Source organism: Artemia sp. Qi Xiang Cuo, chromosome 12 (genome assembly GCF_049724085.1).
Source record: "Artemia sp. Qi Xiang Cuo chromosome 12, ASM4972408v1, whole genome shotgun sequence".
NCBI lineage: Eukaryota > Metazoa > Arthropoda > Branchiopoda > Anostraca > Artemiidae > Artemia > Artemia sp. Qi Xiang Cuo.
In genome coordinates this window covers 20891253-20904105 of record NC_142805.1, presented here as the reverse complement: position 1 = coordinate 20904105, position 12853 = coordinate 20891253, and the positions used below count along the sequence as shown (strand labels likewise).

Here is a 12853-nt window from a genome sequence, read left to right as displayed (position 1 = left end):
TGAATAACGGGCATACGTGTTGGAAAAAAATCAGGTTTCTAGATTCTTTTAGTTTTTTCCCCAAGGCATTGAGTCAATTGATTCAAGTGCAGAAAAGCGACAATTTTGATAGTTTTCCTCTGCTTAAACAGTACTTTCCAGACAGTGAAATGTATGACCTACTGACCTGTGAAGGTGTATATGCATACGACTATTACTGTTCTGGCTCTCAGTTAAGCGAGGAGAAACTACCTCCAATTGAAGCTTACAATAATTCACTCACCAACAGTGAATGCACTGCCGAGGAATACGAATTTGCCAAGAGGGTCTGGGCTAAGGGTAATTGAAAAAATGGATGGGATTATTGTAGACTCTACTTGGCCAGTGACGTTTTAACTCTGTTAGATATTGTCTGTAAAAACACAGACCAAATTTATTCAGAGTTTGGACTAGATATAGGTTACTATTTCTCCATACCGAATTTGGTGATGGACTTGATTTTAAAATTTGTAGGGAAGAAATAGGGTTGATCACAGATGTGAATCAACACCTTTTTTTATAACTATGATTGAGGGGTGGGTATATTTTTCATGGAGATTACGTTCTAGCAACAGATCCAAGCAGACAAGACCCTGGTGTAAAGTCAAATGGAGTTTTCCTTGACATGAACTCGTTATACCCCTCGGCAATGTCTCACTACTCTTTTCCGTTTGGAAACTATAAATGGCTTGAGAATCCTTGTGAGATGCCCAACATTCACACCATCGAGGACAATGGGCCACAAGGATGGTTCTTTGAAATTGACGGGCACATTCCATTGGCGCTTCATGATTCTGCCAAAGATTTTGTTTTCCTTTGTATCAATCAACCAGTGACAAAGGACTCCCTGAGCCCATACAATCGATCATTGGTTGATGATATGGGGATGCACTGGACCCCCTCTAAGCAGAAACTGATTGCACATTTAGACCCTAAACATAATATCGTTGTTCACCATGTGCTTTTGTGCTGGATGGTGAACAATGGTTTCAAGATCATATACCGATACCTTTGTCGATAAACGCTCTCGGGCAAAAAGTAAAGTAGAAAAGGAAATATACAAGCCAATTTTAAATTCAGCGTTTGGCAAAATGTGTGAAAGCGTACGGGACAGATCTCGTTGTGACGTCGTGACTGCCCCCCAAGAATGTGCACGACTTATGGCAGACCCCAATTTTACATCGTTCACAAGCATAGAGGCAAGCCTGGTTCTTCTACACAGGAAAAAGAGAAATGTGGTGCTGAACAAGAATACAGCGGGAGGTAGTTCAGAACTTGAAATTTCCAAAAAGCTCATGTTGTCCTTTTTTTACACTGTGTGCAAGGTACAATGGCCAAGGGAGGGGGAGGTTCAAGTTTATTATGGGGATACAGATTCTCTGCTGTTAACAGTAAAAACCGGGGATTTATTGGGAGATTTAGAAAATGGGAAACACATCAGCTCGCGGATGGATTTCACTAACTGGAATGCATCCCTCTACCCCGAGTTGGTGAAACGTCAGTCCCCCAATCAGCTACTCATGTTAAAATCAGAGACGGGGAGCGATTTAATATCCAATGGGATGTTCCCCGGTACTAAAGTTTATTGCGTAGAAACTCACAACAAAGATGTAAAACAGGCGTGTAAAGGGGTGCCTGCACATTTTGTAAAAAACAATTTCAACATGAGTGTCTACAGAAACTGTGTAGAGAGTAGCCTAGTGCCGAGAGCAACGGTGCTTGCAATTCGCTCTCTGCAGTATAAAAATTATACTGTTAGAGTTGAAAAGAATGCCATGTCGTGTATATCCGACAAAGTCTTTGTGCTCGAGAATGGTGTAAGTGTACTCACCCACGGCCACTATCGAATTTCAGACCGGGTTGAATGTGTAGACTATCGCAACCAACTCGGTCTGGATAAATTAAACTAACCTATCCCAAGCCTAACCGGATAAATTAATCTAAATACTCAAACCTAACCTAACCTGATAAATTAACTTAAATTCTCCAACCTAACCTAACCTGATAAATTAACTTAAATGCTCCAACCTAACCCAACCTGATAAATTAACTTAAATGCTCCAACCTAACCAAACCTGCTACAGCAGCGACGGCGATAATTGTATACAAAATTCCCAGGCCCGGCCTTCGGCCCGCGGCTCCCGGGGGGCGTGGGGAGTCCCGCCCGTGGCCAGCCTTAGGCCCACGGCTCCCAGGGGGTGGGGGGTCCCGCCCGTGGCCGGCCTCCGGCATCGGGTTGAATGTGTAGACTATCGCAACCAACATGGTCTGGATAAATTAAATTAACCAAACCTAAACCAAACCTAACCTGATAAATTAATCTAAATGCTCAAACGTAACATAACCTGATAAATTAACTTAAATGCTCCAACCTAACCTAACCTGATAAATTAACTTATGTGCTCCAACTTAACCCAACCTGATAAATTTAACTTAAATACTCTAACCTAACCTGCTACAGAAGCGACGGCGACTATTGTATACGAAATTCCCGCGGCCGGCCTTCGGCCCGCGGCTCCCGAGGGGTGGGGGTCCCGCCCGCGGCCGGCCTTCCGCCTGGAGGGGGTGGGGGGTATCCTTTTAAGTTCATAGTGTGCAACTGTGCTATTGTTCTTGTTCATGTTGTTTTTTTAAGTGAAAAATGTTGTTGTTGTACAAATAGTGCTGTTGTACAAAAATGTGTGTACTATTACTGTTGGTGTACAAAAAAAAATGCTTTTGATAATAAATATTGTTGCTGTTGTTCGTGTTAATAAATATTGTTGTTGTTCTTGTTGAACAAGTGTTTTTGTTCAATAAGTGAAAAAAAATGTTGCTGTACAAATAGAGTTGTTGTTCTTGTTGTACAAAAAAAAGTGTTTTTGTTAATAAATGCTGTTCTTGTTGAACAGAAAAGTGTTTTTATGTTAATAAATGAATGAAATATTGTTTTTGTTTTTCTTGTTAAGGTAGATAGATCTATGGGAAAATTATTATTACTTATTCATTGAACATGCATGGTTTACAGTTAGTTGTAGTCTGACTGTTGTCAACAGCAGTATGTATCAATTTAAAACACTATTGAGATCGTTTCCATGTGGCCCGTCAATGTAGGGGAAAATGACACTTTTAGCTAAAATAATTAAAAATTGTAATAAAATATTTCAGGATAAACCAAAGAAAATTTACTATTACTATAGCATTTGACAAGAGTCCTACGATCAAATAAATGCAATTGCCACATCCATGCCAATACAATTCATACAGGGACTTGATGTTTTCAATATTATTGAACCAAACTCATGGCTGATTATTGATGATTTGGCTGAATCAATTGAACAGTTCTCACAGGAAATGCTACAGCTGTTTACCGTTCGCTCTCAAAATGAAAACATTTCCATAATCCTTATTCTACACGACTTATTTGATCAAAGCAAATGCACGCGAACCCTTGCTTTGAATTGCACCATCTATATTATCTACCGAGTTGCTCGTGATTCGAGTTCGCTAATAGGGCCCAATAGGAAAATATATTCCGGCGCCCCCAAATTTCTGCTGTCAGCGTACACTCAGGCAACAAAATAAGCAACACGGGTACATTTTGCTAGATCTTAATCAGAGCACACCCAAGGATCTACGTGTAGTCACAGATATTTTCGACAAAGAAATTACTGTATATTCTCCAGTGAACAGTAGAAAAGGCTATTAGTTGCCATCATGACACTGAAGAAACTACACGAACAACGACATTTATTTTCCGTTTTAGGCACTTCAAAACCTCCACTCAGGAAGGCTATACTAAAACATGGTGTTGACAATGATTTCATTAATCTAATATCTGAACTTCGTTTAAATTTAACTGAGGGCAATGTACACTTGCCAGAAGTGTTAGACAACAGACAAAGCAACATCGTTCCACTGTACGTGCCTTGGCTTGCAAAAACAAGGGGAAAACTTTAAAAGAAAACGTCTCCTTCAAGAGGGCGATAGCTTTTTTATACTTTTACTGCCAATAATCGCAGAACTTGTAAACAGTTTTCTCTAGATGGCTAAACCCTATAAATTGACGCCATTTGAACTTGTCCTCTCGCCAGTGGAACACTTTGAAGATAATCTAAGCAAATTCATTGATGATGAAAATATTGCCGATGATAAAAAGATAGTTTTACTTCAAGATGCATTGCGACGTGTGGACAAACATAGACCTTATCGTGAGCGATCCACCGCCATCGTCACAGATCCCTCCAAACAGGAAACATCTCCTCAAGATTCAGCAGTGCAATCAAAGGAGAAGGAATTGAATTCCATAGTGACAACAATTGGAAACCTATTGCCAGTGACCTATCGCGAACAGAGTAAAAGAGTATTAACATATCTCATGTTGGAAACTGGTGGTGATCATCAAGTTCAAGTCGATAGCACAGGGAAACGAATATAATTCACGGAAAAAGTTATAATCTAGTTGATTTAATTTGTGATATGGTGATGAATCGTAAAGGACTTTTATAATTTGACAATAATATATACACCTTTCTAAATGCATCAAGCTTCCCCAAAAGTCTTATTGGCAATAAGTAAATTCTAAAGAAAATAAGATAATATAGTCCTCCAACAACACCAAAACCACCATTTAAAAAAGAAGAAGATTAAATCTTAGAAAATATTACCAGCAGCAGCAGCAATGATTTTATAACACCAATGATGACGGCTAGTCAAAAGCGAAAACGGATTGATTCACCCTCCAGTGTGCAAAAGGGGAGTGGACATTACACTACGTGTTTGCATTCAAAATGGATGAAGTTCTGAAACATGTTTATGAAAATATTGGTGAAGCGGAAAGTCTAAGTTCCCCCAAAAACTTTCTAAAGTTGCCTCTAACATAGATGGCAGCACATTAAAAAAGCAAAGAGTATCTAGAAAATGAACCGAGTTAAAAACTGCATCGGAATCACAGGCTTCGTTGTAAACAATATCGACAAAATAAGGCCCTTTTCCTTCTGCCTATAATACCAACCGATCTTTTAACTTTATATACGATTCAACGCCATCACAATACAACCTACAATTACATTCTAGAGGAAATCACTGTCTTTAGTCGCTATTCCTATTCCACACCATTGCGATCAGAGCAGAGATGTTGAAGTTTTTCATGCTTTAGAAAGTATTCTTGAATAAGATTGCAAAAGAAAAATTCAATCGGATCTCAGTAGTGAATTTGTTAATCCCCATGTGAAAAAGATTCTATTGAAATATAATACAATACTTTATCATAGTCACAGCCCGATAAAGGCTGCATTGGCTGAACGATTGATCAGAACGATTTGTCTATTAATTTCAAGATATTGCACGCTGAAAAATACTGCTGCTTTTATTATGATTTAGATAAAAATCATGCAAATATACAACCAACGATCACATCGATCTCTGTCCAACTCAAGCCCTCGGGACGTTCATTGCAGTGAAAATACTTTTGATGCTTTTCTAAAGCAATATTCCAGTGAAAAAAAAATGTGAAGAAGAAATTCAATGTTGGTGATACTGTTCGAATTAATTGAACCACCAATATTTTTGAAAAGGGGAATTATTTATGGAGCACTGAACTTTTTAAACGGTCCAAAATCCTAGACACTACACCCACGATGTATCGACTGCGAGACATCAAAGATGATGATATTCTAGGCGGTTTTTATAAATATGAACTACAAAAAGTTAGAAACACTATTGAAATTTATCAAATTGAAAAGATATTAAAGAGTCGTACTCACAGGGGCAAGAGACAGTTGCTTGTTCGCTGGCTAGGATACAACTCTGATTTTGAATCTTGGGCTAGAGTTGAATACATTAACAATGTCCAATGATTTTCATGTGACTTTCATGTCCAATGTTTCTGATCCTCTCTACAATGACTTGAATAGAACAAGTGATCTTTGGACGAAACTCTCCCCCACCATCAAATTCGACGATGGAAAGTATGATTCTCAAAAATACATATGGATATGAAATAGATATGGACTGGCACCCAGGATATGTGTATAGCACGTACGGGGAGTGTGGTTTGAGAACGTACATTTGCTAACCCGTTACGTGAGAGTATCGCAATAATCTTGGTAAATAACTATGATAACTATTGAGAAATCAATCCTGGAGGCTGTGTTCTATTAAACCTGATGCCACAAACGTTAGTTTAATAATCAGTATACTTTGTATGGATTTTTGCGTTTCCAAATATAAGTCATGCTGTCTACCCTTAGACTATCTTTAAAAAATTCAATGTGTAAAAAATACCCCAATTATTTTTGACAGCAGTCCGTCGACTGTGAATACAGGTCACTGGCTCTGCATCTTTCAAACTATGAAGAATATAGAATTTTTTGATCCTCTTGGTCTACTCTGATACATTCTATACTCCAAACATCAGCAACTAGATTGAGAGCAGTGGGAAAACTATTATTCAAAATCGGAAGAGAGTGCAGGATCTGACGAATAAAAGTTGTGTTTTCCATGCACTAATATATTTTGTGTTCAGATGTCGCGGCTATACTTACAAGCAGTTTCTCAACATTTATGTAAACAATCCACGTCTGAACGACTTTCTAGTGGAAAACATCCTATCAGACCTGTATAATATTGATTTTAGTGCCCTACGAGTAAAGTGCTTAAAAATGTATGTGAATTTATTTATTAATAAATGTATATAAAAATGTATAAAAATGTATATACAACAATGTCTTTATTCTTCACTTTAGATTTCTTCTTCTTCGGTGTAAAGGCAACTGTCGTGAACCACTAATGCTGGTAAATCATTTGGATTCACTGTATATTGATCTTGATTGGCTGCAAAGTCAGGGTCACATTTTCTACAGTATAATGTAACTTCACTCTTGTCATATCTCTTTGTATAGTCAATGATACTATTTGCATTCATATTATGAAATTCACGTGTTTCAATCTGTCATTTTGAAGCAATATCACATACAGTGTTTTCAACAGGTGAATTACATGTGGTTTTAATCAAATAAAAATAACTAGATTTATTGTCATAATAGACATTGTTGTCACATCGGTGACGTGGAAGCCAAATTGTCTTGTTACCTCATCAGTTGAATCATAGACCAGATTCATCCTCCCAGAATCTTTTAAAACCACGACGATACCCAATCTCGTAGAAATAAACTAAAATCACGTTTGGGATTCTTTCCAATCACACCGGGGTAAGTATTCTCCCACTGATCAAATTTGTCATAGTGACAACTGGAGCATAGATGTCCTCTAGGGTGAGAGTCACAAATCTCTTCAAGACATGAATTACATCCTTTAATTTGTACTGCATATCGTTGATGTAATTTACAAGGATTACATAATTTGCACTTTTCATTATAGTCATCAATAATTGTACAATTCTCACTCGATGACCAACTGCCAAGAGTGTACATGCATAGTGGACATGTGTAGAACATTTTTTTTGGTTTCCGATGTCAACTCTTTCACAGCTAAAACGAAACAGATCCTCGTTCGATAAATTTCGAACAGTCAAACTGTTCTCACTCCTTGAATTCTATTCACACACTAATACCAACTATAGCAAAAATCCTTTCCTTATATTCACTGCAATCCTGTCCCGTTAATATTTCCAACTTCCTGATTGGGTTAGAAAGAAACACGTGATCCTGTCCCGTTAGAATCGATTATTCTCTGTCAGATTATGCAAATCAATTTCTCAGAAAACTACTTCCCCTCTTGTGGATCAATACATTGCCCCGTTAGAATTCAGTGCGCATGTGCATACTTTGCCCCGGAGTCAATACACTTAGAAACAACAAACAAATTGACCTTGAAAAAAGTGTCATTGACCCGTTCGTGGATCAATAATCCATGAATAAATTATGTCCTGTCAGCTTTAGACTCGTTTATAGATGGCAGCACACGGTCCCGTCTGCGCTGGTACCTGATTCCCTACTAACCTGCATCCTAAAAAAACTCAAAATAATTATGAATAAAATGTTTAAATAACAGAAATTGTGATTAAAATTTTGAAATCAGCCTATAAATTATACATAAACCGTGTATTTTAGTTCTTGAGCTTGATTTTGCTGAATCTAAGCCCAATAACTAAGGTAATTTGACAATTCGGAGCCCAACCCCCCCAAAGAAAAAGACATTTTTTCTAGGGTCCATAGTTTTTAGTGCAATAGGCACGTCGTCGACTTTTTTGAATTCCACATAAAAAATGATTTCGAAAAATAAATATGCGGGAACTATTAGAGTAGGTTAAAAAAATAATTAACTTTTTTACTCAGCGTAAAATTTCTTTTTTTACTCAGCGTAAAATTTCTTTTTTTCCGCTTACTTTAGTTTTGCTGCCCCCAAAAACGAACCCCGCTTATTCGATAGTTCTTCCCCTCCCCCCCCCAGAAAAAACAAACGACTTTTATAGGATCTTCAGTTTCTCCGCAAAAGTTTTAATTTGATATAATTTCGAACATAAAAATCTAAAAAAAAAAATGACGCATAGCCATCTGAGCGGAAGAAAAATTCCGAGACCTCGAAATAAAAGAAAAATATGATTATATTTTTGAAGATGGCGTGAAAATTTTAAAGTTGACGTGAAGTTGGCCTTAGCCCAGAAAGTTGAGTTTTATTCCTCAGCGTCTTTTACCATAGCTTTTTAAGCTATGGAGAGTATTTGGAGAGTGCAAATTGAAGAATTAAGTTAATTTGACATTTTCTAGACACATAACCAGCCTTTTCAGGTTAAAATACTAATAACCTGAAGGCTCAATTTTATATAAAAAAATAAAACCTTTCTTTTGAACAAGTCTAGATCTGTCAAATTAAAAAAAAAAAAAAAAAAAATCCCTTATGACTGACAGAAAAACGATCTATTATACTTTCTAATTCAGCGCACTTATTTTTTAGTTAAAACTTGGGTTAAATAATACGTAATATCTGCAATAAATACGCAATATTATCTATGCAGAACTACATACTGGATACCCCTTCTCCCCTCCCAAAAGACATAACTACATATTACATAAAAAAACAAAACAAAACACTTCTCTGGTAAGTTACCTACATAAACATCAAACATAAACATAAAACTTATCCCCAAAGGAACAAGTAAAAGAGAATTGAGATGTAATAGATTCAAGGAAAATCACATAATTTACCCCAGAGCCAGAAATTGGGATTGCCAGCATAATCCACCACACCTAGCATCCTTTAAGCTCTATAATAATATTCCTGTAAGGAACTGAGATAAGACTCTAGTTTCAACCCTAATTTTACCAATTGCACCAATTGAATTAACTTATTACAATAAAAAAATGCCAAGTGTCGCCAAACGCTAGACGGCGTTAATAGTTTTTTGGTCCATACTGGCACCAGTTTCCACTTTTATACGTTACCCATCACTTAAGTATTAGACTGCACCCAATAGGCCTGTTTTTTCACTCATCAATGTGCTAAGATCTTACATCTTTTGTCAGAAAACGCTTAAAAGTGAAATCTTTGTACAAAGATCTTACATCTTTGGTCGATTTTGTGCAAACGTCTTTCATCATTGTTCTATATGGCAGAACAGTGGCGGTCTTCACACTTTTTGCTAACATCAGTGACCTGTAAGATCTTAGAACAAAGATGAGTTAAAAAACGATAATCTTTGCAAAAAGATGTAAGATCTTAGTGCTAAAAAACGGGACTATTAATTGAAATGGCTTGTGTTAATGAGTAATTATGAAAATTGTTGTCCGACTGGTAAAAATGTAACAAAATACATAAAAACAAATTTCTGATTCGCTTTTAAAGCTTTCCTTATAATCCTCCACCACTGGAAGATCCAGGGGGACCACACCCCCTTCCCCCCCAAGATTTTGCTAATTGACACCCCTGGTCACATTGGGCCTCCCCCAAGATTTTGCTCTAGACCCCCCCCCCCCAACAAAAATCCTGGATCCACCATTGGGCTAAACATTACTTAATGAAAGGAACATTGTCAATGGGAAATGAGAATCAATGAAAAATTAACTTAAAACCTATTCAAATAGACTTGTCGATTCTTAAGCAATAATATAGGCAAGTAATAAATAGTTAATTATCAGTTAAATTAGGCATAACAAATAGATTTAAGTTGAACATAGTTTTTGTTGGTATATGGTATTTTTTTTTTTTTAGTAAATACATTACTCAGTTTATATAGTAGTTTAGAAACTACTATATAGTTTATATAGTAAATATATAGTATATATTTTTTACTTAAATAAAAATAAAAAAGTCATTTCTTTGTGCAGTATTTTATTCGTTATTCTATCCGTTGATTTTTAAGTAACAATGGGTTTATTTAAAAAAAAATATATATATACATCATCGATTCCCTGAAGCAATGCTTGTGCGGGAGAAAACCCTCCTAATAAATCAAAAAAAAAAGACACCCAAAAAAAAGAAAAAAAAAAACTAATAAAAAATTTAAAAAAAAAACTAACAAATATCATACACACAATTATAGCTCAACTTACGGGACCCGAAAACCAACGAACCTCCAAACAACACCCAACAAAATTATAATAATTATAATCATATTCAGCTGCAACTAAACCCTCCTCAAAAACAAAACTTAAGTGGCGTGGAATAATCCATTCAAAATATACACATCAAAACAACGGTTCTTTAGCGACTTACGAAAATCCTGCAAACCCCCAACATTCCTCAAATCCTCTGGCAAACTCTTCCAAACTAATGGAACAACATGGCGGATTGAAAACCTAGACCTAGACGTGACCATAGCTGGTCTTCGCACCAACTGAGAAGATCGTGTCAAATGATCGTGAGTAGTAGACGCAAGACTAAACATTCCTGAAAAACATGATGGTAACTCCGAAGCTAAATATTTAAACATAAACAGAGCATTATAGAATACACATATTCCTGTCAACGGTAGAATTTCATACTCGCGGTACAGATGCCTCACCGATACAGATAGGTCAATTTGATTACCATAAAGAACTCTAATTGCCATATTCTGTGTTACGCAGAGCGGATGGAGGTGAGTTACGAATGTTTTCGACCAAACCATACAACAGTAAATGAGATAAGGGTGAACCATAGAAAAATACAACATTCTCAGAATTTCACACGGAAAAAGATACCTAAGTTTACGCATAATACCAATATTATGGGACAATTTGCTGTTAACAGATGCAATATGGTCTTTAAAACTAAGGCTTTCATCAATTATAACACCAAGGTATCTAGGACTAGTAGATCTTACAATAGTATGGTGCCCTACTTCTATCCTATTAATCCATGGATAATGTCCAGTAATTCTACCATAAATTAAAAAATTCGACTTATTGTGATTCAGTTTCAATTTATTTACTCGCATCCACTTTTCAATCGAAGAAATACCTTGTGTTTCAATATAGTCATCAACTCATTTTCAGTTCTAGCAGCTACAGTCAAATGGGCATCATCAGCAAAACATGGTAGAATTCCTTTAGTACCGTAAGTATCAAGGTCTAAAGAACAAGACACATTACTTGAAGCTCTACAAAGGTCATTAATATAAACCAAAAACAACAAAGGGCCCAAAACGGAACCCTGGGGTACTCCAATCTAAATATATTAAATTTTAGATGTAACTCCATACATCACGACAAACTGAGTCCTTCCACTAAGAAAACTAACTATCACATTTAAAAAATCACCACGTATACCACTACTATATAGCTTTTGAACTAGTATATCATGATCAACAGAGTCAAATGCTTTAGTAATATCCAAAAATATCGAAGCTATCTTCAGACCCTTGTCTAAAGCATCATTAATAAAAGTTGTTAAAAACAAATCTCCATGCTCTGTAGAATGATGACTCCCAAACCCAAACTGACTAGAACTAAAAAATTGTCTTTTCTCGAAAAAACTTACCATCCTACTATGAATCAACTTTTCAAACACTTTAGAAATAAATGGCAGTAAAGAAATCGGTCTATAATTACTAAAACAATTCTTATCCCCTCCTTTAAATATCGGGATAACATTCGCCTACTTTAGACAATCGGGAAATATTCCAGCTTTTAAAAAATTATTTATCAGTCCTAAAAAATGACTAGATATAACAGGTAATATCGACTTAAAAACCTTCAACGAAATAAAATCGCCTCCTGATGCACCATTTTTCATATTATTTATAACATCAAATAATTCATCAATAGTTACAGATTTAAGGTACGCAGACACATCACAATCTTCAAGTAGGAACTGACGAAAATCTCCATCTTGATCAAATACTGGCACCGATGATGACACACGCTGCCCAATAGTAGGGAAGTGATTACACATCTTTTGTCAATTGACGTTCTCATTACATCTTACTATTTTCACCTCAGAAGTAGTACTTTCTCCTTTGGGTTTTGTCACTGCTCTTTTTGCAGGTTAGTACATTATTTCATTCATTTTTTTTTTTTTTTTACTTTGATACGTTCATGTTAGCTCAACGCTATTGTAGTGAATAGATGTTACCGTGAATGTTCAAAATTTGGTTAATGTCGGCAGTCACCGGTGAATGTCCGAAATTTCTTTTTCTCTGCCTGGATTCAATTAGATTTGCGATGGACTTTTGAAGAAAACTAAACTTCAGCTGGGGGGGGGGGGGGGGGGCAAATCGAGGTCTGGGAGGGGCAAATAAATTATATCATCATAGTTAATTTTAATTTACAGCCAATCCTAAATTGAAATATCAGCAAATCGCCCAAAAGCTGGAGCGACAAGGAAATAATAATAATAAAACAAGTTTAAGGAAAAAATGATTTTAAACAGAATTTTGGTGGCGAGAGAAACTAAATTTTCAATTTCTAGTCAACAA

The 12853-nt window shown here is 36.3% G+C and overlaps 1 protein-coding gene across 3 annotated transcripts in view; it reads right to left on the bottom strand.

Annotated features, from left to right (window-relative positions):
• LOC148945887 (uncharacterized) overlaps nt 1-12853 on the bottom strand; it is an 85952-nt gene that overhangs the window by 52593 nt on the left and 20506 nt on the right. The window contains exon 2 of one of the 3 annotated variants that reach the window (XM_089097857.1): nt 10672-10845. The exons of the other annotated variants lie outside the window; for them this stretch is intronic. Within the exon in view, the coding sequence (XP_088953983.1) occupies nt 10672-10695 (24 nt within the window). The 5' untranslated portion in view covers nt 10696-10845. The remainder of the gene's footprint in view (nt 1-10671; nt 10846-12853) is intronic. 3 annotated transcript variants of the gene reach the window in all.